This window comes from Somniosus microcephalus, unplaced genomic scaffold (assembly GCF_052327205.1).
Source record: "Somniosus microcephalus isolate GS21.2 unplaced genomic scaffold, FLI_Smic_1.0 unresolved_chr1, whole genome shotgun sequence".
Taxonomy (NCBI): domain Eukaryota; kingdom Metazoa; phylum Chordata; class Chondrichthyes; order Squaliformes; family Somniosidae; genus Somniosus; species Somniosus microcephalus.
Genome location: NW_028225179.1, coordinates 109,869,799 through 109,897,203, shown reverse-complemented (window position 1 = coordinate 109,897,203; position 27,405 = coordinate 109,869,799). Strand labels below are relative to the sequence as shown.

General features: G+C 55.0%; 1 protein-coding gene across 1 annotated transcript in view; it reads right to left on the bottom strand.

Moving 5' to 3' along the window:
- LOC147095704 (uncharacterized) overlaps positions 1-27,405 on the bottom strand; it is a 280,778-nt gene that overhangs the window by 61,024 nt on the left and 192,349 nt on the right. Inside the window, exons 53-58 of the mRNA XM_085974754.1 lie at positions 24,113-24,166; positions 14,865-14,972; positions 10,499-10,552; positions 8,401-8,436; positions 5,538-5,591; positions 3,393-3,663 (exon numbers count right to left, since the gene is read on the bottom strand). Of these exons, the coding sequence (XP_085830880.1) occupies positions 3,393-3,663; positions 5,538-5,591; positions 8,401-8,436; positions 10,499-10,552; positions 14,865-14,972; positions 24,113-24,166 (577 nt within the window). The remainder of the gene's footprint in view (positions 1-3,392; positions 3,664-5,537; positions 5,592-8,400; positions 8,437-10,498; positions 10,553-14,864; positions 14,973-24,112; positions 24,167-27,405) is intronic.

The following is a 27,405-nucleotide window of genomic DNA, read 5'->3' as shown; positions in this document are numbered from 1 at the left end:
AAACTCATCCTAAACCAGTCAGAATAAAAGGAAAAAAGAACTTGCATTGAGAGAGAGCCAGCACCTGTGTTAGTGCAGTCACTGTGGACAGGCCTAGTCGCAGTGTTGCACGCAGCACGGGCAATGGTCAGTTAATTTGTTTTTGGCGATGTTGATTGAGGGACATGGGGGTCAGTGGGGGGCGAGGGTCGCAGGGTTGGGAGGGTCGCTGGGTCGGGAGGGTCGCTGGGTCGGGAGGGTCGCTGGGCGGTGAGGGTCGCTGGGTCGGGAGGGTCGCTGGGTCGGGAGGGTCGCTGCGTCGGGAGGGTCAGGGGGTGGCGAGTGTCAGCTGGTGGCGAGGGTCAGCGGGCGGCGAGGGCCGCTGGGTCGGGAGGGTCAGCGGGCGGCGAGGGTCAGCGGGCGGCGAGGGTCGCTGGGTCAGGAGAGTCAACGGGCGGCGAGGGTCGCTGGGTCGGGAGGGTCAGCGGGCGGCGAGGGTCAGCGGGCGGCGAGGGTCGCTGGGTCAGGAGGGTCAGCGGGCGGCGAGGGTCGCTGGGTCGGGAGGGTCAGCGGGCGGCGAGCTTCACGAGGGTCAGCGGGCGGCGAGGGTCGCTGGGTCGGGAGGGTCAGCGGGCGGCGAGGGTCGCTGGGCGGCGAGGGTCGCTGGGTCGGGAGGGTCGCTGGGTCGGGGGGGGGTCGCTGGGTCGGGAAGGTCGCTGGGTCGGGAGGGTCGCTGGGTCGGGAGGGTCGCTGCGTCGGGAGGGTCAGGGGGTGGCGAGTGTCAGCTGGTGGCGAGGGTCAGCGGGCGGCGAGGGTCGCTGGGTCGGGAGGATCAGTGGACGGCGAGGGTCGCTGGGTCGGGAGGGTCAGTGGGCGGCGAGGGTCGTTGGGTCGGGAGGGTCAGTGGGCGGCGAGGGTCGCGAGGGTCAGCGGGCGGCGAGGGTCGCTGGGTCAGGAGTGTCAACGGGCGGCGAGGGGCGCTGGGTCGGGAGTGTCAACGGGCGGCGAGGGTCGCGGGGTCAGGAGGGTCAGCGGGCGGCGAGGGTCGCGAGGGTCAGCGGGCGGCGAGGGTCGCTGGGTCGGGAGGGTCAGCGGGCGGCGAGGGTCGCTGGGTCGGGAGGGTCAGCGGGCGGCGAGGGTCGCTGGGTCGGGAGGGTCAGCGGGCGGCGAGGGTCGCTGGGTCGGGAGGGTCAGTGGGCGGCGAGGGTCGCTGGGTCGGGAGGGTCAGCGGGCGGCGAGGGTCAGCGGGCGGCGACGATCGCTGGGTCGGGAGGGTCAGCGGGCGGCGAGGGTCGCTGGGTCGGGAGGGTCAGCGGGCGGCGAGGGTCGCTGGGTCGGGAGGGTCAGCGGGCGGCGAGGGTCGCTGGGTCGGGAGGGTCAGCGGGCGGCGAGGGTCGCTGGGTCGGGAGGGTCAGCGGGCGGCAAGGGTCGCTGGGTCGGGAGGGTCAGCGGGCGGCGAGGGTCAGCGGGCGGCGACGATCGCTGGGTCGGGAGGGTCAGCGGGCGGCGAGGGTCGCTGGGTCGGGAGGGTCAGCGGGCGGCGAGGGTCGCTGGGTCGGGAGGGTCAGCGGGCGGCGAGGGTCGCTGGGTCGGGAGGGTCAGCGGGCGGCGAGGGCCGCTGGGTCGGGAGGGTCAGCGGGCGGCGAGGGTCAGCGGGCGGCGAGGGTCGCTGGGTCAGGAGAGTCAACGGGCGGCGAGGGTCGCTGGGTCGGGAGGGTCAGCGGGCGGCGAGGGTCAGCGGGCGGCGAGGGTCGCTGGGTCAGGAGGGTCAGCGGGCGGCGAGGGTCGCTGGGTCGGGAGGGTCAGCGGGCGGCGAGCTTCACGAGGGTCAGCGGGCGGCGAGGGTCGCTGGGTCGGGAGGGTCAGCGGGCGGCGAGGGTCGCTGGGCGGCGAGGGTCGCTGGGCGGCGAGGGTCGCTGGGTCGGGAGGGTCGCTGGGTCGGGGGGGGGTCGCTGGGTCGGGAGGGTCGCTGGGTCGGGAGGGTCGCTGGGTCGGGAGGGTCGCTGCGTCGGGAGGGTCAGGGGGGTGGCGAGTGTCAGCTGGTGGCGAGGGTCAGCGGGCGGCGAGGGTCGCTGGGTCGGGAGGATCAGTGGACGGCGAGGGTCGCTGGGTCGGGAGGGTCAGTGGGCGGCGAGGGTCGTTGGGTCGGGAGGGTCAGTGGGCGGCGAGGGTCGCGAGGGTCAGCGGGCGGCGAGGGTCGCTGGGTCAGGAGTGTCAACGGGCGGCGAGGGGCGCTGGGTCGGGAGTGTCAACGGGCGGCGAGGGTCGCGGGGTCAGGAGGGTCAGCGGGCGGCGAGGGTCGCGAGGGTCAGCGGGCGGCGAGGGTCGCTGGGTCGGGAGGGTCAGCGGGCGGCGAGGGTCGCTGGGTCGGGAGGGTCAGCGGGCGGCGAGGGTCGCTGGGTCGGGAGGGTCAGCGGGCGGCGAGGGTCGCTGGGTCGGGAGGGTCAGTGGGCGGCGAGGGTCGCTGGGTCGGGAGGGTCAGCGGGCGGCGAGGGTCAGCGGGCGGCGACGATCGCTGGGTCGGGAGGGTCAGCGGGCGGCGAGGGTCGCTGGGTCGGGAGGGTCAGCGGGCGGCGAGGGTCGCTGGGTCGGGAGGGTCAGCGGGCGGCGAGGGTCGCTGGGTCGGGAGGGTCAGCGGGCGGCGAGGGTCGCTGGGTCGGGAGGGTCAGCGGGCGGCGAGGGTCAGCGGGCGGCGACGATCGCTGGGTCGGGAGGGTCAGCGGGCGGCGAGGGTCGCTGGGTCGGGAGGGTCAGCGGGCGGCGAGGGTCGCTGGGTCGGGAGGGTCAGCGGGCGGCGAGGGTCGCTGGGTCGGGAGGGTCAGCGGGCGGCGAGGGTCACTGGGTCGGGAGGGTCAGCGGGTGGCGAGGGTCATGATCAGGAGCGGAAAGTCAGGTTGCAATCTCCATACCACCCTATCAGTGGAGATCAGTTAACACAGCACAGACTAAAGACGGACACCAGGCTACTTGCTGTTTGAGCTGTGGGCTGGATGTTTAATCAGTACTGAGGGAGTGCTGCACTGTCGGAGGGCCAGTACTGAGGGAGTGCTGCACTGTCGGAGGGGCAGTACTGAGGGAGCGCTGTACTGTCGGAGCGGCAGTACTGAGGGAGCGCTGCACTGTTGGAGAGGCAGTACTGAGGGAGCGCTGCACTGTCGGAGGGGCAGTACTGAGGGAGTGCTGCACTGTCGGAGGGGTAGTACTGAGGGAGTGCTGTACTGTCGGAGGGGCAGTACTGAGGGAGCACTGCACTGTCGGAGAGGCAGTACTGAGGGAGCGCTGCACTGTCGGAGGGGCAGTGCTGAGGGAGTGCTGCACTGTCGGAGGGGCAGTACTGAGGGAGTGCTGCACTGTCGGAGGGGCAGTACTGAGGGAGCGTGACAATAAGGTTTTATTACCCCATATGCACTCACCATCCTTGTAGTCTTCGTGACAGAGCTGGAGGTCCCTGCAGGTGCGTGCTGGGTTCTCCTTTGTTCCGATCGGGTGCTTCATCTGCTCGATCTCCACTTTCAGGGAGTTCAGCGATCCGAAGATCTCCTCCATGCCGTCGGCGTAGTCGAGGATCTCGTCTCCCATCAGTGGTTCGTCCGACATGATCTGGCTTCCGTCGATGGGCACCGAGCGCTTGCTCTTCTTGCGCCTCTGGATGGGCAGCGGTTGGATGACTTCACCCGGAGGCCCCTGGGGAAAGACGAGACGGTCAAGAGACATCAACGTGGGCAGCAGGTGCCACGTGGTAGCTGAACTGGTTCCTAGATATCCCCGATGAGAGGCCCCCAGAGTATACAACATGAATGGGATTGGATGGTTGCTCCGCGCCCCCGCACGCCCAGCACAGATCCTCTGTCGACAGGAGTCCCATGCCTTTGAGCTGTGCCACCCCCACCCTGCTCCTCGAATCCTCTGTCCAACAGAGTAACTTTCCTAGATCCATATTCTCAAGCCCTTTCCCATTAACACTGCTCTTCACGATAGAGGGAAGTCCCAGGGAGAATAATCTTTCCGCAAGACTCCACCTTGTAAGTTCAGGGAACAGCCTCATATCCTTCCACTGAACTCACTAATAATTCTACAACTTTCCTGTAATAAAGAGACGAAAACTGTTCCATCAAACACTCCCAGGGCAGGTACAGCATGGGTTAGATACAGAGTAAAGCTCCCGCTACACTGTCCCATCAAACCCTCGCAGCGCAGGTACAGCACGGGTTAGATACAGAGTAAAGCTCCATCTACACTGTGCCATCCAACACTCCCAGGGCAGGTACAGCACGGGTTAGATACAGAGTAAAGCTCCCTCTACACTGCCCCATCAAACACTCCCAGGGCAGGTACAGCACGGGTTAGATACAGAGTAAAGCTCCCTCTACACTGCCCCATCAAACACTCCCAGGGCAGGTACAGCACGGGTTAGATACAGAGTAAAGCTCCCTCTACACTGTCCCATCAAACACTCCCAGGGCAGGTATAGTATAGGTTAGATACAGAGTAAAGCTCCCTCTACACTGCCCCATCAAACACTCGCAGGGCAGGTACAGCACGGGTTAGATACAGAGTGAAGCTCCATCTACACTGTCCCATCAAACACTCCCAGGGCAGGGACAGCATGGGTTAGATACAGAGTGAAGCTCCATCTACACTGTCCCATCAAACACTCCCAGAGCAGGTATTGCACAGGTTAGATACAGAGTAAAGCTCTCTCTACACTGTCCCATCAAACACTCCCAGGGCAGGTACAGCACGGGTTAGATACAGAGTAAAGCTCTCTCTACACTGTCCCATCAAACACTCCCAGGGCAGGTACAGCACAGGTTAGATACAGAGTAAAGCTCCCTCTGCACTGTCCCATCAAACACTCCCAGGGCAGGTGCAGCACGGGTTAGATACAGAGTAAAGCTCCATCTACACTGTCCCATCAAACACTCCCAGGGCAGGTATTGCACGGGTTAGATACAGAGTAAAGCTCCCTCTACACTGTCCCATCAAATACTCCCAGGGCAGGTGCAGCACGGGTTAGATACAGAGTAAAGCTCCTCTACACTGTCCCAGTTCAGTTTGTGCAGCACTCCTAACTGCGCCAGTTTAACATCTATTCTTAAGATCAGCCATCTTTGTAGCCTTTCTGAGTGAGACGGCCAATTTGAGTCAAAGTGTGGCTGGAGTCTGGTCTGTGGAAGGAGATTTTCTTCGGGTCCCTCTGGGTTGGATTAGAACCCAGGGTCCAGAGCCGATAGGACAGTGCCTCACCCACTGCCACAGCCAGTCCCAGTCCCACTTCCACCCCAGAAATGCCGTGTGGAAACTCCAGATGTATGCTCGTTGTGCTCACTGGTGGGAGGTGGAGCCCCGGAACGAGGTTATTGGACAGTACAACGCAGCGGAGACAAGTGGCCAACCTGACATCTACTTTGTACTAGGAGAGGGTTCGAGCCATCAGAGACTGCGCCTCTCCCCAGACCATCTCAGCGGGGGCGGGGGCACACCTCAGCACAACAGGTATCGACTCCGGCAGAGCATGCGCCTGTGTATGAGGGAGAACGCAAGAACGCAGTACTTACAGGAATACCTGGAGGACCAGGAACACCACGCACGCCTTTAGGACCAGCAGTACCCTGGGTGAATCAGAGGGAGAGGTGACACGGTTAAATGCAACAACAACAACTTGTATTTATACAGTGCCTTTAACGTAGTAAAACGTCCCAAGATGCTTCACACTGGAGCGTTATCAGGCAAAATTTGACACCGAGCCACATAAGGAGATATTAGGATAGGTGGTCAAAGAGGTAGGTTTTAAGGAGCGTCCTACAGGAGGAAAGAGAGGTAGAGAGGCAGAGAGGTTTAGGGAGGGAATTCCAGCGCTCGGGGCCTTGGCAGCTGAAGGCACGGCTGCCAGTGGTGGAGCGATTAAACTCGGAGATGCGCAAGAGCCCAGAATTGGAGGAGGGCAAAATTTGCAAAGCACATGCACACAAGAGACGGAGAAGAGAGTTGGGTCACTTCCTTCATTAAGTGTCTCCTGGTCAGACAATACTGTTCTTCAACGTTGGGCTGAGGTGCTGTCAGAGTTACACCTGAAGTGCCTCTGAGCCCCGTTTCAACAAAAGTGTCAATCCAGGTGAACGAGGTTCACACAAATACATTACAAATATCACACAGCCGAGCGCCTGAACCCCAGAAACAACCAGTGGCAGTACTTTCCCTGGCGGGGTGTGGGGGGAACTCTCCCGGCATAATCCTGGTGAAATCCCAGAGGAATGGTGGGAGAGTGGGAGAAGCCCCTGCGGGAACTGGAGCCCAAGGCGCTCTGACGCCATGGGGGCTGGGGGGGAACCTCAGTCCGCAGTCTCGGCACAGAGTTCCTCTGCAGAGGGATTGGTTCGGCAGCGTGCCCGGAAACACATCCCAACTCACGGTGAGCGGTCGGATCCCGTGTCGATTGCCCCTCAAACTCACCCTCGCCCAAACAGAGGCCGAGGCTGTGGTCATACCCAGCAATCCTGCGTGGATGCAAAGCGGGACATCGAAGTGAGAAATGGCAGTGTCACTCAGCTGGGATGTTGCCGATCTCCCTCCTGAGCACGTGAATATCATAGGCAATGTGAGATTCGTCCCTTCCCTCGCCACCCTGCCCCCCCCCAACACTCACTGCCCCCCACCCGGCAAAGGCCAGTTTTTCACAACTGCGAGTTCACAGTTGTTCCAGCTACATTTTAGCCTCCTGGGAACGCTCAAACTTTGGAACGATTCTTCTGAATGTGAAGTGGAAATAGATGCTCCGGCCCACTCGCCCGACATCACAATGAGTTGCCGGGCGGTGGTGCTCCCACCCACTCTCCTGACGTCACAATGAGTTGCCGGGCGATGGTGCTCCCACCCACTATCCCGACATCACAATGAGTTGCCGGGCGGTGGTGCTCCCACCCACTCTCCCGACGTCACAATGAGTTGCCGGGCGATGGTGCTCCCACCCACTCTCCCGACGTCACAATGAGTTGCCAGGCGACGGTGCGCCCACCCACTCTCCCGACGTCACAATGAGTTGCCGGGCGATGGTGCTCCCACCCACTATCCCGACGTCACAATGAGTTGCCAGGCGACGGTGCGCCCACCCACTCTCCTGACGTCACAATGAGTTGCTGGGCGACGGTGCTCCCGCCCACTCTCCCGATGTCACAGTGAGTTGCTGGGCGACGGTGCTCCCGCCCACTCTCCCGACATTACAACGGCCTGGATTTTGCGGTCAGCAGCGAAGGAACAGTGCTCGCCGTTCACCTTGCTCACAGCTGCCAAGAATTTTTGCGGGCTTTTGAGCAGCGACTTGCTGTCATCGGGCGTCTGATCCAGCGTTCCGCCCTCTACAGGGGATCTGTGGCGTGTGTGAGCAGTGAAGGAACAGCAAGGCTCTTCAACCAATCAGATTGAAGAATTCTCACTGAGACACGCAGAGTATAAACCAGGAAGTATAAATTAGATTTAAATCATGTACGGAAAGCGAAATAAAGATTGAGATAGACAGATAGGATTGAGAGACATAAAAGTGATAGACAGAAAAAGTAAACCATTTATTTTAATTTAAAAAAAAATCTCCAACATGAATTAACTTCTGAGGGAATGAGACTCCAAACTTGTAAAATTAAATTTTCAGGACCAGAGAGGTTGTTCAGCAGTAATCATCACTTATCACACTATTAAAAATTCACTTACTCCAGAATACACCAACCCTAACATTTTAGTGGGAAACTAGTGGGCAAGTACCCCAACTTCACACCATTGCATTGATTTCAATACCAAGTCTATTAGCGAGGACTGTTACAGCGCACCCTGTGGAGGAGCGGGGTATTGCGGCAGTCAATTTGCGCACAGCAAGGTCCCACAAACAGCAACGTGATAATTACCAGATCATGTTTTTTGATGTTGGCTGAGGGATAAATATTGGCCAAGACACCAGGAAGAACTCTGGCACAGACACGATGGGTCGAATGGCCTCCTTCTCTGCCGAAAATGTCAATGATTCTAACTCCCCTGCTCTTCTTCTAAATAGTGCCATTGGATCTTTTACATCCACCTGAGAGGGCAGACGGGACCTCCGTTTAACATCTTATCCCAAAGACGGCACCTCCGACAGTGCAACGCTCCCTCAGTACCGTACTGGAGTGATCGATAGTGTACGCGATCGTCTCAGTCTACACTTCCCACGACAAACCCTCAGTTCCATTCACCCATCCCTTTTTTTCCCCCCAGAGAGCGTCATTGACACAATTTTCCGGAGAGGCTATTATTCCACAGAGGGAAACAACCTTCCAAAATTTAGCTCCAAACAGGACGTGCTCTCTTTCCATTTGTGTCCTCTGCATCTGTGATTGCATTTCACTTTCGACAACTGGCTCGGAACAGAACTGCGAAGAAGGCTGACTGACTCACCATAGAACCTTTCGAACCTTTAGGACCAGGGTGGCCCTGGAAGAGAAGGAGAAAAAAGAAACACAACGTTAGGAAGACTGTCAGGAAAGTTTGAGTGCCTCGCCATCAGCAAAGTCACGCACTTTAAAGGGCGCAGCAGCATTAACTGAGGGAAGCCCAGTATGAAACAGGGAATCTCCATGACTTCCTCATCATAGTGAGAAACAACATGGGAAATGCAGATATATAAGGCTCAAAATACACTGGGATTTCTTTAGGGGGCCATGGCATCACTATGTTTAAAAACACTGATGCCTCTAAAGCAGCTAGTCGGAGGCTTATTTTGTCAATTTGGGCTTCTGCAGGTAGAAACATTTGGCAGGATTTCCTGTTCCTGTGGATACTGGATCACCAGGGAAGGTAGGCGAATTGGGCAGGCTCCCTGGTGGATGTTACTCACTGTCCACTGTCCCTATACTCAAGCCTCCCGGGCAATCTCACAGGGGAGGATGGGGGGGGGGCAGGAAAAAGGATAATCACATTCGTGTCAGGATCAAACACTTCTACCCCCAGGGCAGGTACAGCACGGGTTAGATACAGAGTAAAGCTCCCTCTGCACTGTCCCATCAAACACACCCAGGACAGGTACAGCACGGGTTAGATACAAAATAAAGCTCCCTCTATACTGACCCATCAAACATACCCAGGTCAGGTACAGCACGGGTTAGATACAGGGTAAAGCTCCCTCTACACTGTCCCATCAAACACTCCCAGGGCAGGTACAGCATGGGTTAGATACAGAGTAAAGCTCCCTCTACACTGACCCATCAAACACTCCCAGGGCAGGTACAGCACGGGTTAGATACAGAGTAAAGCTCCCTCTACACTGACCCATCAAACACTCCCAGGGCAGGTACAGCACGGGTTAGATACAGAGTAAAGCTCACTCTGCACTGTCCCATCAAACACTCCCAGGGCAGGTACAGCACGGGTTAGGTACAGAGTAAAGCTCCCTCTACACTGTCCCATCAAACACTCCCAGGGCAGGTACAGCACGGGTTAGATACAGAATAAAGCTCAACGGGAAGATTGACGTCAACGTGTCCACTGGAAACATTTGGTGCATGGCTGCTGACTCTCTGTAAAAGGGAGCTGGGTCGGTTCTTGACTGGGGCAGAGATGGCAGTGTATAGAAGCTAAGTGCCTTTACAGGTAACACTTGGTCCATGTGATCTCCTGGACTGGTTTTGATTGCCTGAGGGGGTCGGAGAGGAATTTTTTCCCAGGTATTTTTTCCCCTATTGGCCCTGGGTTTTCTCTGATTATTTTGCCTCTCCCATGAGATTGCAGGGCTGCGGGGGATTGGGGGGGTGGTGGGGGAATTAGTGTCTAGTCAGGATGCTCTGGCTATCATGGCGTGTGGGACAGGCACGATGGACCAGCTAGTCTTTACCTGCCCATCAATATCGTATGTATTCATAAACATCCATGCCGAATCCGGAATTATTACAGGGAGCAGCATCTGCACCATTGGCCCCGTCACGATCTACATTCCCTCACAGGGAACCAAGCTTAAGAATGTAAGAAATAGGAGCAGGAGTAGGCCATACGGCCCCTTGAGCCTGCTCCGTCATTCACCAAGATCATGGCTGCATTTGTGCATCGACTCCCACTTTCCCGCCCCTACCCCTTGATTTCCCTTCGTGCCCAAGAATCGATCAATCTCAGTCTTGACAAATTAATCACTGAACAATATCCAGTCAGGGATGGGGAGCAGAGGGAGAAGTCACTCCTGGTTTGAGTTTGGGTCTCCGGGGTGTGTTCATAATTTCCCAGTGTCATGGACACACACGTTTTCTGAAAACGTCCTTCGCTCTCTCCCTCTTCTTCAATCTCCCAGCACCGGACGAGCCTTACACCGGCAGCAAACAGCCCACTTTGGTAGACAGCGGGAGCTGGTTTTTCTTTTCACAAATCCATATGAGGACTCAAGTCTCCCCGATCGAGGATCTAGGTCTGGACGCACCTGCTGCCGGGGTAAGTTATCGCCGGGTTTCGACGATGCTCTGGAGCTTAGTGCCATTACATACTGTGACGTCCGAGCAGCGCTGAAGCTTACCGGTAATCCAGGAGGACCTGAAGGACCCAGTGGGCCGCTCCCACCAGCAATACCCTAGGGCCAAAGAGAAGAAGATGTCAAAACTAAACACAGAATTGAGCACTGAGGAAGCCCTTTGCACACGGAGTTGCCCCTTTACGGAGAATGGGGCATCTTCTGTGCTGGTGTCACGGAAATATGTTTGTCTGCTTGTCTCCCAATTTTTAGAAACATAGCAAAATAGGAGCAGGAGTCGGCCATTCGGCCCTTCGAGCCTGCTCCGCCATTCAATATGATCATGGCTGATCCTCTATCTCAATACCATATTCCCGCTCTCTCCCCATACCCCTTGATGCCTTTTGTGTCTAGAACTCTATCTATCTCCTTCTTAAATATATTCAGTGACTTGGCCTCCACAGCCTTCTGTGGTAGAGAATTCTACAGGTGCACCACGCTCTGAGTGAAGAAATTTCTCCTCATCTCAGTCCTAAATGTCCTACCCCGTATCCTGAGACTGTGACCCCTCATTCTAGACCCCCCAGCCAGGGGTAACATCCTCCCTGCATCCTGTCTGTCTAGCCCTGTCAGAATTTTATAAGTTTCAATGAGGTCCCCTCTCATTCTTCTAAACTCTAGTGAATACAGGCCTAGTCGACCCAATCTCTCCTCATAAGACAGTCCTGCCATCCCAGGAATCAGTCTGGTGAACCTTCGTTGCACTCCCTCTATGGCAAGTATATCCTTTCTTAGGTAAGGAGGCCAAAACTGCACACAGTACTCCAGGTGTGGTCTCACCAAGGCCCTGTACAACTGTATCCTTTCTCTCTCCCTCTTTCTGAATTTGATTCTCTTTCACTCTCCGTCTCTCTCTCTCTTTCTCTCCTAATTCTGCGCGTTCCCTTCACTTCAAAACTACTTTGTTGGCTGTAAAGCACTTTGAGACGTCTGGTGGTCGTGAAAGGCGCTATATAAATGCAAGTCTTTCTTTCTCTGAATCTGCTTTGTCTGACTTTTTCCCCAATCTCTCTCGTTTCCCACGTCCCCCTCACTCTGTAGGCCTCTCACGCACGGTTTCCTTTCTTTCTGTGTAGCTCTCGTTTTAGTTCTGCATGTCTCCCACTCTCTCTGTAGCCTCTCAAGGCACTTTGGCCCAGAATTTGCAGTCACCCGGCTCAAGATCGCTGTGGCAAAAAGTTTGCTTTTTTTCGACGCGCAAGAGATTTAAGTGCAATATAGTGGGGATTCCTGAGTGCGACGCTGCTGTGACGCCGACAAGCTGTCTCAGCGGCCAATCACATCGCAGAATTCTCACAGACAGGGAAGCAGGAAATGAGAACCTGCTTTTATCCTGACTTTTAAAAAAAAATCTTAGTGAGCAAAACAAAGATTTGAGGGTTCTCACATGGAGAAAAGGTAAACCGGAAATAATCACGAACAAGCTTTTAAAAAATATTTAAAAAAAAACATTTTTAGAAGTTTCTTAAAAATTATAATTTTTTATCATAATGGAGAAATTTGACACTCCACAAAATTAAAATTAGTTTTTCAGGGCCATAACATTTGTTTAGCAGTCAATACCGCTGTTAAAGCCCCAATTACACCTATTCCAACAAGGCTTAACATTTAATGGGGTATTTAAAAAGAAAGGAAAAAAAAAAGACTTGCATTCATGACCACCGGACGTCGCAAAGCGCTTTACACCCAATGAAGTACTTTTTGAAGTGGAGTCGCTGTTGTAATGTGGGAAACACGGCAGCCAATTTGCGCACAGCAAGCTCCCACAAACAGCAATGCGATAATGACCAGATCATCTGTTTTTGTAATGTTCATTGAGGGATTAATATTGGCCAGGACACCGGGGAGAACTCCCATGTTTTTCTTCAAAATATTGTCATGGGATCTTTTACATCCACCTGAGAGAGCAGACGGGGCCTCGGTTTAACGTCTCATCTGAAAGACGGCACCTCTGACAGTGCAGCGCTCCCTCAGCACTGCACTGGAGTGTCAGCCTAGCTTTTTGTGCTCAAGTCCCTGGAGTGGGATTTGAACCCACAACCTACTGACTCAGAGGCGAGTGGGCTACCAACAGAGCCACAGCTGACAGTCTAACAGTGATATTACAGCGGAAAAGCCAAAGTATTTGTCAGTTTCACTAATTGGACTGATTGCCGGCTTTGGGAGCGGGGGGGGGGGGGGGGGGGGGGGGGGTGGGTGGGACGGAGGGCGCACAGCACAGCCAGTGTCGGAGCAGTGAATGACTGCCTGCAACTTCAGGATTTCCACGTTTGGATGTGCACACGCTACATCCTGAAGTTGCGGTCAGTTTCAGAGGGGTAATAACAGCGAACACTGTTAGTTCATCACCGCATAGTCCATGTGTCTTTTCATGTCTCCAAAAGCCTTTCCACCATCTACAAGGCACAAGTAAGGAGTGTGATGGAATACTCTCCATTTCCCTGGATGAGTGCAGCTCCAACAACACTCAAGAAGTTTGACACCATCCAGGGCAAAGCAGCCCGCTTGATTGGCACCCCATCCACCACGTTAAACATTTACTCCCTCCACCACCGGCGCACCGTGGCTGCAGTGTGTACCATCTACAAGATACACTGCAGCAACTCGCCAAGGCTCCTTCGGCAGCACCTCCCAAACCCGTGACCTCTTCCACCTAGAAGGACAAGGGCAGCAGGCGCATGGGAACACCGTCACCTCCAAGTTCCCCTCCAAGTCACACACCATCCTGACTTAGAAGTATATCGCCGTTCCTTCATCATCGCTGGGTCAAAATCCTGGAAGTCCCTATCTAACAGCACTGTGGGAGTACCTTCACCACACGGACTGCAGTGGTTCAAGAAGGTGGCTCACCACCACCTTCTCAAGGGCAACTAGGGATGGGCAATAAATGCTGGCCTTGCCAGCGACGCCCACATCCCATGAATTAATAAAAAAAAGTCTCCTAGAACCAACCAGAACGTATGAGTATCAGACTTGTCTAACACTAATAGTGCAGTAACCTAACACAGTAATAGCATACCACTCTAATAGTGTAACACTAATAGTCTAACATTGTATAGTGTAATGCAAACAGCCCAACACCATAATTGTGCGATACTGCAACATTAATAGTCTAACATGGCAACAGTCTAAACAAGAAAATGTCGGACACCAAAAGGGTAGAGTTTAGGTGAGGTTGTGCTGAATTTTTCGACGCAATTCGCCCAAAATCGACGTAACCGGTGCGAAAGATGGCAGAATTTTAAGCGCAATTACGTTCAGCGCAACTCGTGTTTCCGCGATCTTTTGCAGCGGTTTAACAAAACATTTAGCTAGAAACCAGCCCCGCCCTCAATACTGGCCACGCCCCCCAGGGTGAATTAATCACCACAGCAAGTTTCCGCTAATTGTGCCCGTTTGCGGGCCTTCTAGGAGGCTCTTAAAACGAAGTTGGATCTTTTTAGGCGCAAGGACACTAATAGGCATGATTTAAAAGCTTTTCAATTTTTTAAAAATTTACTAAGAAACTGACTACCATACCCCAATATATCTACCAAATAGTTCGGTACAGTTTTTAAAGTCATTTTCAGTGATTTAAATACAGCGTACTCACAGGTGGTGGATTGACGCCATGATTTAAAACACATTTTTTGTGATAAGCCCATTTTCAGCTGTATGAAGCAATCTGCACCAAGTTATCACTCTTAAATCTATCAAGGAATATTTTTTAAAGCAACTTTAAAAAAAAAAAAATTACGTACTATAACGCTGCCCGATTGCGCTGGTTGATGGCAGATTTTGTGTTCACCGACGTGCAATTGAGTTTGAACGGAAGCTCGAGATAAAAAACCCCACTTCAGTTTAACACTGCAACAGATACCTGCTGCCACTGGAGTCTTACGAGTTGTACAGGGCGAGACTCCTTGGTAACATGCAGCCTTGGCACAGGGGCTGGTTAGAGGCCACTGAAAGAACGTGGCCACGGTATTCTTCCTCGCCAGCTCTCTCCTGCTTGAACCTGAAAACATCGGCTCGCTCCTGGGACAGGATTCCCACAGGAGTTGACAAGTCACTCAGGATCGCAACCAAATGGCCGCCCTTCCTGCAAGAGCGTGAAGGAGTGTCCAGGTATTGGAAGCTCACCATCGAACTTGTGGATCCAATGCCCACACGCGCATTCAGCCAGCCATGTCACTCCACCCTCGCCCAGCGCCACTGAGGGCAGGTGGCTGATACTAGCTGACACAGCACCGGCCAGGATCGAACCTGGGACCTTCAGGGGAGCTGCAATTATGTCACACTGTAATAGCACAACGCAGACACTGGGAGACTGTAATAACTACTGCTACTAAAACACAGCCCGTTTGAAACAGTGAAGAACGTGGGCAATTACATTGTCTCCTTTATGACCTTCTGTTCCCTGTGGACCCTGGAGCCCTCGGTCTCCCTTCTCGCCTTGCTCTCCTGGAGGTCCGATTAATCCAATGAGACCAGGGTGACCCTGAAACAGAGACATAGAGGGGTGAATATGTGAAATTAAAGAGGCTAAATACAGAATCACAGAGGGGTCAATACAGACCTGCAGAAGGGCTAATATAGGATTGACACTGAGGGACAGACACAGGCCCCACACAGGGACACAGGCCCCACACAGGGACATAGAAACATAGAAGATAGGAGCAGGAGTAGGCCATTCGGCCCCTCGAGCCTGCTCCGCCATTTAATGAGATCATGGCTGATCATCCAAATTCAGTACCCTGTCCCTGCTTTCTCCCCATATCCCTTGATCCCTTTAGCCTCAAGAAATATATCCAACTCCTTCTTGAATATATTTAATAAATTGGCCTCAACTGCCCTGTGTGGCAGAGAATTCCACAGGTTCACCACTCTCTGGGTGAAGAAATTCCTCCTCATCTCAGTTCTAAATGGCTTACCCCTTATCCTTAGACTGTGACCCCTGGTTTTGGACTCCCCCGCCATCAGGAACATCCTTCCTGCATCTAGTCTGTCTAGTCCTGTTAGAATTTTATAAGTTTCAATGAGCTCCCCTCTCATTCTTCTAAACTCTAGCGAATATAAGCCTAATTGACCCAATCTCTCCTCATACGTCATACGTCAGTCTGGTGAATCTTCGCTGCACTCCCTGCATGGCAAGAACATCCTTCCTCAGATAAGGCGGCCAAAACTGCACACAATACTCAAGGTGCGGTCTCACCAAGGCCCTGTACAACTGCAGCAGGACATCCTTGCTCCTGTACTCAAATCCTCTCGCTATGAAGGCCAACATACCATTTGCCTTCTTAACCGCCTGCTGCACCTGCATGCTTACCTTCAGCGACTGGTGCACAAGGACACCCAGGTCTCGTTGCACTTCCCCTTTTCCCAATCTATTGCCATTCAGATAATAATCTATCTTCCTGTTTTTGCCACCGAAGTGGATAACCTCGCATTTATCCACATTATACTGCATTTGCCATGCATCTGCCCAATCACCCAACCTGTCCAAATCGTACTGGAGTTTATCTGCATCCTCCTCACAGCACACACGCCTACCCAGCTTTGTGTTGTCTGCAAACTTGGAGATATTATATCTAGTTCCCTCGTCTATATCATTTATATATACTGTGAATAGCTGGGGTCCTAGCACCGATCCCTGCGGTACCCCACTAGTCACTGCCTGCCACTCAGAAAAAGACCCGTTTATTCCAACTCTTTGCTTCCTGTCTGCCAACCAGTTCTCTATCCAAGACAGTACCTTATCCCCAATCCCATGTGCTTTAACTATACACGCTAATCTCTTATGCGGGACCTTATCGAAAGCCTTCTGAAAGTCCAAATACACCACATCCACTGGTTCTCCCTTATCTATTCTACCAGTTACATCCTCAAAAAATTCCAGTAGATTAGTCAAGCATGATTTACCTTTTGTAAATCCATGTTGACTTTGTCCGATCCTGTCACTGTTTTCCAAGTGCTCTGCTATTACATCTTTTATAATGGACTCTAGCATTTTCCCCACTACCGATGTCAGGCTTACCAGTCTATAATTCCCCGTTTTCTCTCTACCACCCTTTTTAAATAGTGGGGTTACATTAGCTCTCCTCCAATCCATGGGAACTGTTCCAGAGTCTAGAATTTTGGAAGATGACCAGCAATGCATCTACTATTTCTACGGCCACTTCCTTAAGTACCCTAAGATGTAGATTATCAGGCCCTGGGGATTTATCTGCCTTCAATCCCATCAATTTCCCTAACACCATTTCCCTACAAATACTGATTTCATTCAATTCCTCCCTCTCATTAGACCCTATGTTCCCCGACATCTCTGGGAGGTTATTTGTGTCCTCCTTTGTGAAGACAGAACCAAAGTATGTATTTAATTGGCCTGCCATTTCTTTGTTCCCCATTATAAATTTCCCTGATTCTGACTGCAAGGGACCTACGCTTGACCTCACCAATCTTTTTCTCTTCACATATCCATAGAAGCTTTTACAGTCAGTTTTTATGTTCACTGCAAGCTTACTCTCATAATCTATTTCCCCCTCTTAAATAATCCCTTGGTCCTCCTTTCATGAATCCTAAACTGCTCCCAATCCTCAGGTTTGCTGCTTTTTCTGGCCAATTCATATGTCCTCTCCTTGGATCTTATGCTATCCCTAATTTCCCTTGTTAGCCACGGTTGAGTCACCTTTTTTGTTTTATTTTTATGCCAAACATGGATGAACAAATTCTGTAGTTCATCCATGCGATCTTTAAATGTTTGCCATTGCCTATCCACCGTCAACCCTTTAAGTAACGTTCCCCAATCCATCCTAGCCAACTCGTGCCTCATACCATCGTAGTTTCGTTTATTTAAATTCAGGACCCTAGTCTCTGAGTCAACTACTTCACTCTCCATTTTAATGAAGAATTCTATCATATTATGATCGCTCCTCCCCAAGGGGCCTCGCACAACAAGATTGCTAATTAATCCTTTCTCATTACATAATACCCAGTCTAAGATGGCCTGATCTCTAGTTGGTTCCTCAACATGTTGGTCCAGGATTCCATCCCGTATACACTCTAGGAATTCCTCCTCTACAGTATTGTTACTAATTTGGTTAGCCCAATCTATATGTAGATTAAAGTCACCCATGATAACTGCTGTGCCATTATTGCACGCGTCTCTAATTTCCCGTTTAATGCCATCCCCAATCTCAGCATTACTGTTTGGGGGTCTGTATACAACTCCCACTAATGTTTTCTGCCCCTTGGTATTTCTCAGCTCTGCCCATACAGATTCCACATCATCAGAGCTAATATGCTTCCTTACTATTGTGTTAATCTCCTCTTTAACCAGCAAAGCTACCCCACCTCCTTTTCCTTTTTTCCTGTCCTTCCTGAATATTGAATACTCCTGGATGTTGAATTCCCAATCTTGGTCACCCTGGAGCCATGTCTCCGTAATCCCAATTATAACATATCCGTTTACATCTATTTGCGCAGCTAATTCATCCACCTTATTACGAATGCTCCTTGCATTAAGACACAAAGCCTTCAGGCTTGATTTTTTAACACTCTTAGTCCCTTTGGAATTCTTATTTACTATGGCCCTGTTTGATTTTACACCCTTGATTTCTCTGCCTTCCACTTTTGCTTTTCTCCTTCCTGTCTTTTGTTTCTATCCTTGCTTCCCTTTCCTCTGTCTCCTTGCACAGGTTCCCAACCCCCTGCCATTTTAGTTTAAACCCTCCCCAACAGCAATGGCAAATACCCCCACTAGGACATCGGTTCTGGTCCCGCCCAGGTGCAAACCGTCCAGTTTGTACTGGTCCCACCTCCCCCAGAACCGGTTCCACTGGACACAGGCCCCACACAGGGACACAGACCAACAGGGCTCACGCAGGGACACAGACCCACAGGGCTCACGCAGGGACACAGGCCCGAAGGCCTCACGCAGGGACACAGGCCCACAGGGCTCACGCAGGGACACAGACCCACAGGGCTCACGCAGGGACATAGACCCACAGGGCTCACGCAGGGACACAGACCCACAGGGCTCACGCAGGGACACAGGCCCAAAGGCCTCACGCAGGGACACAGGCCCACAGGCCTCACGCAGTGACACAGACCTACAGAGCTCACGCAGGGACACAGACCCACAGGGCTCACGCAGGGACACAGACCCACAGGGCTCACGCAGGGACACAGACCCACAGGGCTCACGCAGGGACACAGGCCCACAGGGCCCACGCAGGGACACAGGCCCACAGGGCTCACGCAGGGACACAGGCCCACAGGGCTCACGCAGGGACACAGACCCACAGGGCTCACGCAGGGACACAGACCCACAGGGCCCACGCAGGGACACAGGCCCACAGGGCTCACGCAGGGACACAGACCCACAGGGCTCACGCAGGGACACAGGCCCACAGGGCTCACGCAGGGACACAGACCCACAGGGCTCACGCAGGGACACAGACCCACAGGGCTCACGCAGGGACACAGGCCCACAGGGCTCACGCAGGGACACAGACCCACAGGGCTCACGCAGGGACACAGACCCACAGGGCTCACGCAGGGACACAGACCCACAGGGCTCACGCAGGGACACAGACCCACAGGGCTCATGCAGGGACACAGACCCACAGGGCTCACGCAGGGACACAGACCCACAGGGCTCACGCAGGGACACAGACCCACAGGGCTCATGCAGGGACACAGACCCAAAGGCCTCACGCAGGGACACAGGCCCAAAGGCCTCACGCAGGGACACAGGACCAAAGGCCTCACGCAGGGACACAGACCCACAGGGCCTACGCAGGGACACAGGCCCACAGGGCTCACGCAGGGACACAGACCCACAGGGCTCATGCAGGGACACAGACCCACAGGGCTCACGCAGGGACACAGGACCAAAGGCCTCACGCAGGGACACAGGCCCACAGGGCTCACGCAGGGACACAGACCTACAGGGCCCACGCAGGGACACAGGCCCACAGGGCCCACGCAGGGACACAGGCCCACAGGGCTCACGCAGGGACACAGACCCACAGGGCCCACGCAGGGACACAGGCCCACAGGGCTCACGCAGGGACACAGACCCACAGGGCCCACGCAGGGACACAGACCCACAGGGCTCACGCAGGGACACAGACCCACAGGGCCCACGCAGGGACACAGACCCACAGGGCCCACGCAGGGACACAGACCCACAGGGCCTACGCAGGGACACAGACCCACAGGGCTCACGCAGGGACACAGACCCACAGGGCTCACGCAGGGACACAGACCCACAGAGGGACACAGGCCCACAGGGCTCACGCAGGGACACAGGCCCACAGAGGGACACAGGCCCACAGGGCCCACGCAGGGACACAGACCCACAGGGCTCACGCAGGGACACAGACCCACAGCGCTCACGCAGGGACACAGGCCCAAAGGCCTCACGCAGGGACACAGACCCACAGGGCTCACGCAGGGACACAGACCCACAGGGCTCACGCAGGGACACAGACCCACAGGCCTCACGCAGGGACACAGACCCACAGGGCCCACACAGGGACACAGACCCACAGGGCTCACGCAGGGACACAGACCCACAGGGCTCACGCAGGGACACAGACCCACAGGGCCCACACAGGGACACAGACCCACAGGGCTCACGCAGGGACACAGGCCCACAGGGCCCACACAGGGACACAGACCCACAGGGCTCACGCAGGGACACAGACCCACAGGGCCCACACAGGGACACAGACCCACAGGGCTCACGCAGGGACACAGACCCACAGGGCTCACGCAGGGACACAGGCCCAAAGGCCTCACGCAGAGACACAGACCCACAGGGCTCACGCAGGGACACAGGCCCAAAGGCCTCACGCAGAGACACAGACCCACAGGGCTCACGCAGGGACACAGGCCCAAAGGCCTCACGCAGGGACACAGACCCACAGGGCTCACGCAGGGACACAGACCCACAGGGCCCACACAGGGACACAGACCCACAGGGCTCACGCAGGGACACAGACCCACAGGGCTCACGCAGGGACACAGACCCACAGGGCTCACGCAGGGACACAGGCCCAAAGGCCTCACGCAGAGACACAGACCCACAGGGCTCACGCAGTGACACAGACCTACAGGGCTCACGCAGGGACACAGGCCCAAAGGCCTCACGCAGAGACACAGACCCACAGGCCTCACGCAGGGACACAGACCCACAGGGCTCACGCAGGGACACAGACCCACAGGGCTCACGCAGGGACACAGGCCCAAAGGCCTCACGCAGGGACACAGGCCCACAGGGCCCACGCAGGGACACAGACCCACAGGGCTCACGCAGGGACACAGGCCCAAAGGCCTCACGCAGGGACACAGGCCCACAGGGCTCACGCAGGGACACAGACCCACAGGGCTCACGCAGGGACACAGACCCACAGGGCTCACGCAGGGACACAGACCCACAGGGCTCACGCAGGGACACAGACCCACAGGGCTCACGCAGGGACACAGACCCACAGGGCCCACGCAGGGACACAGACCCAAAGGCCTCACGCAGGGACACAGACCCACAGGCCTCACGCAGGGACACAGACCCACAGGGCTCACGCAGGGACACAGATCCACAGGGCTCACGCAGGGACACAGACCCACAGGGCTCACGCAGGGACACAGACCCACAGGCCTCACGCAGGGACACAGACCCACAGGCCTCACGCAGGGACACAGACCCACAGGCCTCACGCAGGGACACAGGCCCACAGGGCCCACGCAGGGACACAGGCCCACAGGGCTCACGCAGGGACACAGACCCACAGGGCCCACGCAGGGACACAGACCCACAGGCCTCACGCAGGGACACAGACCCACAGGCCTCACGCAGGGACACAGACCCACAGGCCTCACGCAGGGACACAGACCCACAGGGCTCACGCAGGGACACAGACCTACAGAGCTCACTCAGGGACACAGACCCACAGGGCTCACGCAGGGACACAGACCCACAGGGCTCACGCAGGGACACAGACCCACAGGGCTCACGCAGGGACACAGACCCACAGGGCTCACGCAGGGACACAGGCCCACAGGGCTCACGCAGGGACACAGGCCCACAGGCCTCACGCAGTGACACAGACCCACAGGGCCCACGCAGGGACACAGACCCACAGGGCCCACGCAGGGACACAGGCCCAAAGGCCTCACGCAGGGACACAGACCCACAGGGCTCACGCAGGGACACAGACCCACAGGGCTCACGCAGGGACACAGGCCCAAAGGCCTCACGCAGGGACACAGACCCACAGGGCCCACGCAGGGACACAGACCCACAGGGCTCACGCAGGGACACAGACCCACAGGGCTCACGCAGGGACACAGACCCACAGGGCTCACGCAGGGACACAGACCCACAGGGCTCACGCAGGGACACAGACCCACAGGGCCCACGCAGGGACACAGACCCACAGGGCTCACGCAGGGACACAGACCCACAGGCCTCACGCAGGGACACAGACCCACAGGGCCCACGCAGGGACACAGGCCCAAAGGCCTCACGCAGGGACACAGGCCCACAGGCCTCACGCAGGGACACAGACCCACAGGGCTCACGCAGGGACACAGACCCACAGGGCTCACGCAGGGACACAGACCCACAGGGCTCACGCAGGGACACAGACCCACAGGGCCCACGCAGGGACACAGGCCCAAAGGCCTCACGCAGGGACACAGGCCCACAGGCCTCACGCAGGGACACAGACCCACAGGGCCCACGCAGGGACACAGGCCCAAAGGCCTCACGCAGGGACACAGACCCACAGGGCTCACGCAGGGACACAGACCCACAGGGCTCACGCAGGGACACAGACCCACAGGGCCCACGCAGGGACACAGGCCCAAAGGCCTCACGCAGGGACACAGGCCCACAGGCCTCACGCAGGGACACAGACCCACAGGGCTCACGCAGGGACACAGGCCCACAGGGCTCACGCAGGGACACAGACCCACAGGGCTCACGCAGGGACACAGACCCACAGGCCTCACGCAGGGACACAGACCCACAGGGCCCACGCAGGGACACAGACCCACAGGGCTCACGCAGGGACACAGACCCACAGGGCTCACGCAGGGACACAGGCCCACAGGGCTCACGCAGGGACACAGACCCACAGGGCTCACGCAGGGACACAGACCCACAGGCCTCACGCAGGGACACAGACCCACAGGGCCCACGCAGGGACACAGACCCACAGGGCTCACGCAGGGACACAGACCCACAGGGCCCACGCAGGGACACAGGCCCACAGGGCTCACGCAGGGACACAGACCCACAGGGCCCACGCAGGGACACAGACCCACAGGGCTCACGCAGGGACACAGACCCACAGGGCCCACGCAGGGACACAGGCCCACAGAGGGACACAGGCCCAAAACATTACTCTGTTATTTTAATGTCTGTCCCCATGTAGAGGGTGTCAGAATCTTCAGAGGTTTCTCTGGGTTGGTGACACGAGGCCAACGAGAGGAGTCAAAGGCCTGCGAGCGTGGATCAGGAAGGTGCTGGGATCAGCTGCCTGCCCTGCCCACTGTGCGAGAATTCCTTGCCGTCTGCGCAACACCTAAAGCCATTTGCTTTCAGGAGGCACCCTAGCGCTCAGTATGGAACACCATCACGGCCTACCCAGCTCCACATCCTCCCACTCGCCTGTTAAGGCTGCTTTCCAAGGGGTCTTCGTATCGCTTCTCCTGCGCACTCCACAAGAAAGATGGTCATTTTTCCAGCTCCCTTTACTTAAGAAGAATACAACTGCTCGTCAAACCTCGGCTGCCCGTGTCCTAACTCGCACCAAGTCTCATTCACCCATCACTCCTGTGCTCGCTGACCTACATTGGCTCTCGGTCTGGTAATACCTTGATTTTAAAATCATCATCCTTGTTTTCAAATCCCTGCATGGCCTCGCCCCTCCCCAGCTCTGTAACCTCCTTCAGCCCCACAACCACCCCCCCGCCCCCGAGATATCTGCGCTCCTCCAATTCTGGCCTCTTGCGCACCCCAGATTTTAATCACTCCACCATTGGCGGCTGTGCCTTCTGTTGCCTGGGCCCTAAGCTCTGGAATTCCCTCCCTAAACCTCTCTGTCTATCTACCTCTCTCCTTCTTTAAGACGCTCCTTAAAATCTGACTCTCTGAGCCAGCTTTTGGTCACCTGTCCTCAAATCTCCTCATTTCCCAGCTCCAGTGAAGTACCTTGGGAGTTTTACGACATTAAAGGTGCAGTACAGATGCAGGTTGTTGCTGATCACATGTAGAATTTGTCACGTTGCTTCACAGGGTGATTGCAGCACATCCAGTGTCCAATCAGACAAGAGGTGGCAGGTTTGCTGCGTTCTGGACCTTCAAGCTTGGTCCTCAAGGGGGTGCCACTCGAGTTCACCCCGATGTCCATACAATCAGCTGACTTTCCGGATACTGACTGGCATTTCCTGATCCACGACCAATCGTTAGGGAGCGCGATTCCTAACAGGGGAAGTGAAAGGCCTATCGCTCTGGGTTTCAGTGTATTAATATGGGTGAGAAGATGTTGCTCAAGAACTGGTGTGACCCTCCCCAATGAATTCCGACTACTCTTTGGGAACGCTGCATATATGACTAGGAAGTCTCACCTTCTCTCCCTTAGCACCACCGTCTCCCTTCAAGCCAGGTAAACCAGGAGGACCCTGTAGAAGAGAGGAGTCAAAGAGAAGGATTAACATCACAAGACTAGAGTTTGGTGCACAACGGAGTAATGCAACCCAAATACACCAAGATACCAGAAAACCCACTGAGGTAGACCGAGATACCAGAAAACCACCCAGATATACCGAGATACCAGAAAACCCACTGAGATAGACCGAGATACCAGAAAACCACCCAGATAGACCGATACCAGAAAACGCACCCAGATAGACCGAGATACCACAAAACCCTCCCAGATAGACCGACAGACCAGAAAACCCACTGAGGTAGACCTAGATACCAGAAAACCACCAAGATAGACCGACATACCAGAAAACCCACCCAGATAGACCGACATACCAGAAAACCACCCAGATAGACCGATACCAGAAAACGCACCCAGATAGACCGAGATACCACAAAACCCTCCCAGATAGACCGACAGACCAGAAAACCCACTGAGGTAGACCTAGATACCAGAAAACCACCAAGATAGACCGAGATACCAGAAAACCCACTGAGTTAGACCGAGATACCAGAAAACCCACTGAGGTAGACCGAGATACCAGAAAACCCACTGAGGTAGAACAAGATACCAGAAAACCACCCAGACAGACCGAGATACCAGAAAGCCACCCAGACAGACCGAGATACCAGAAAGCCACCCAGACAGACTGAGACACCAGAAAACCCACTGAGTTAGACCGAGATACCAGAAAACCCACCCAGATAGACCGAGATACCAGAAAACCACCCAGATAGACCGAGATACCAGAAAACCACCCAGATAGACCGAGACACCAGAAAACCCACCCAGATAGACCAAGATACCAGAAAACCCACCCAGATAGACCGACATACCAGAAAACCACCCAGATAGACCGATACCAGAAAACGCACCCAGATAGACCGAGATACCACAAAACCCTCCCAGATAGACCGACAGACCAGAAAACCCACTGAGGTAGACCTAGATACCAGAAAACCACCAAGATAGACCGAGATACCAGAAAACCCACCCAGATAGACCGAGCTACCAGAAAACCCACCGGGTAGACCGAGATACCAGAAAACCACCGAGATAGACCGAGATACCACAAAATCCACCCAGATAGACCGAGATACTAGAAAACCACCGAGATAGACCGAGATACCACAAAATCCACCCAGATAGACCGAGATACTAGAAAACCACCGAGATAGACCGAGATACCACAAAATCCACCCAGATAGACCGAGATACCACAAAATCCACCCAGATAGACCGAGATACCAGAAAACCACCGAGATAGACCGAGATACCACAAAATCCACCCAGATAGACCGAGATACTAGAAAACCCACCCAGATAGACCGAGCTACCAGAAAACCCACCGGGTAGACCGAGATACCAGAAAACCACCCAGATAGACCGAGATACCAGAAAACCCACCCAGATAGACCGAGATACCAGAAACCCACCCAGATAGACCGAGATACCAGAAAACCCACCTAGATAGACCGAGATACCAGAAAACCCACCCAGATAGACCGAGATACCAGAAAACCCTCCCAGATAGACCGAGATACCAGAAAACCCACCCAGATAGACCGAGATACCAGAAAACCCACCCAGATAGACCGAGATACCAGAAAACCCACCCAGATAGACCGAGATACTAGAAAACCACCCAGATAGACCGAGATACCAGAAAACCACCCAGATAGACCGAGATACCAGAAAACCCACCCAGATAGACCGAGATACCAGAAAATCCACCCAGATAGACCGAGATACCAGAAAACCCACGCAGATAGACCGAGATACCACAAAACCCTCCCAGATAGACCGAGATACCTGAAAACCCACCCAGATAGACCGAGATACCAGAAAATCCACCCAGATAGGCCGAGATACCAGAAAACTCACCGAGATAGACCGAGATACCAGAAAACCCACCCAGATAGACCGAGATACCAGAAAACCCACCCAGATAGACCGAGATACCAGAAAACCCACCCAGATAGACCGAGATACCAGAAAACCCACCCAGATAGGCCGAGATACCAGAAAACCCACCCAGATAGACCGAGATAACAGAAAACCCACCCAGATAGATCGAGATAGCAGAAAACTCACCAAGATAGACCGAGATACCAGAAAACCCACCCAGATAGACCGAGATACCTGAAAACCCACCTAGATAGACCGAGATACCAGAAAACCCACCCAGATAGACCAAGATACCAGAAAACCCACCCAGGTAGATCGAGATAGCAGAAAACTCACCGAGATAGACCGAGGTACCAGAAAACCCACCCAGATAGACCGAGATACCTGAAAACCCACCCAGATAGACCGAGATACCAGAAAACCCACCCAGATAGGCTGAGATACCAGAAAACTCACCGAGACAGACCAAGATACCAGAAAACCCACCCAGATAGACCGAGATACCAGAAAACCCACCCAGATAGACCGAGATACCAGAAAGCCCACCCAGATAGGCCGAGATACCAGAAAACCCACCGGGTAGACCGAGATACCAGAACACCCACCCAGATAGACCGAGGTACCAGAAAACCCTCCCAGATAGACCGAGATACCAGAAAACCCACCCAGATAGACCGAGATACCAGAAAACCCACCGGGTAGACCGAGATACCAGAACACCCACCCAGATAGACCGAGATACCAGAAAGCCCACCCAGATAGACCGAGATACCAGAAAACCCACACAGATAGACCGAGATACAAGAAAACCCACCGAGATACCATAAAATCCACCGAGATAACAGAATACCCACCCAGATAGACCGAGATACCAGAAAACGCACCGAGGTAGACCGAGAAACCAGAAAACCCAGCAAGGTAGACCGAGATACCAGAAAAGCCTCCCAGATAGACCGAGAAAACAGAAAATCCACCGAGGTAGACCGAAATACGAGAAAACTCACCGAGATAGACCGAGATACCAGAAAACCCTCCCAGATAGACCAAGATACAAGAAAACCCACCCAGATAGACCGAGATACCAGAAAACCCTCCCAGATAGACCGAGATGTCAGAAAACCCACACAGATAGACCGAGATACCAGAAAACCCACCCAGATAGACCGAGATACCAGAAAACCCACCCAGATAGACCGAGACACCAGAAAACCCACCCAGATAGGCCGAGATACCAGAAAACCCACCCAGAAAGACCGAGATACCAGAAAACCCACCCAGATAGACCGAGATACCAGAAAACCCTCCCAG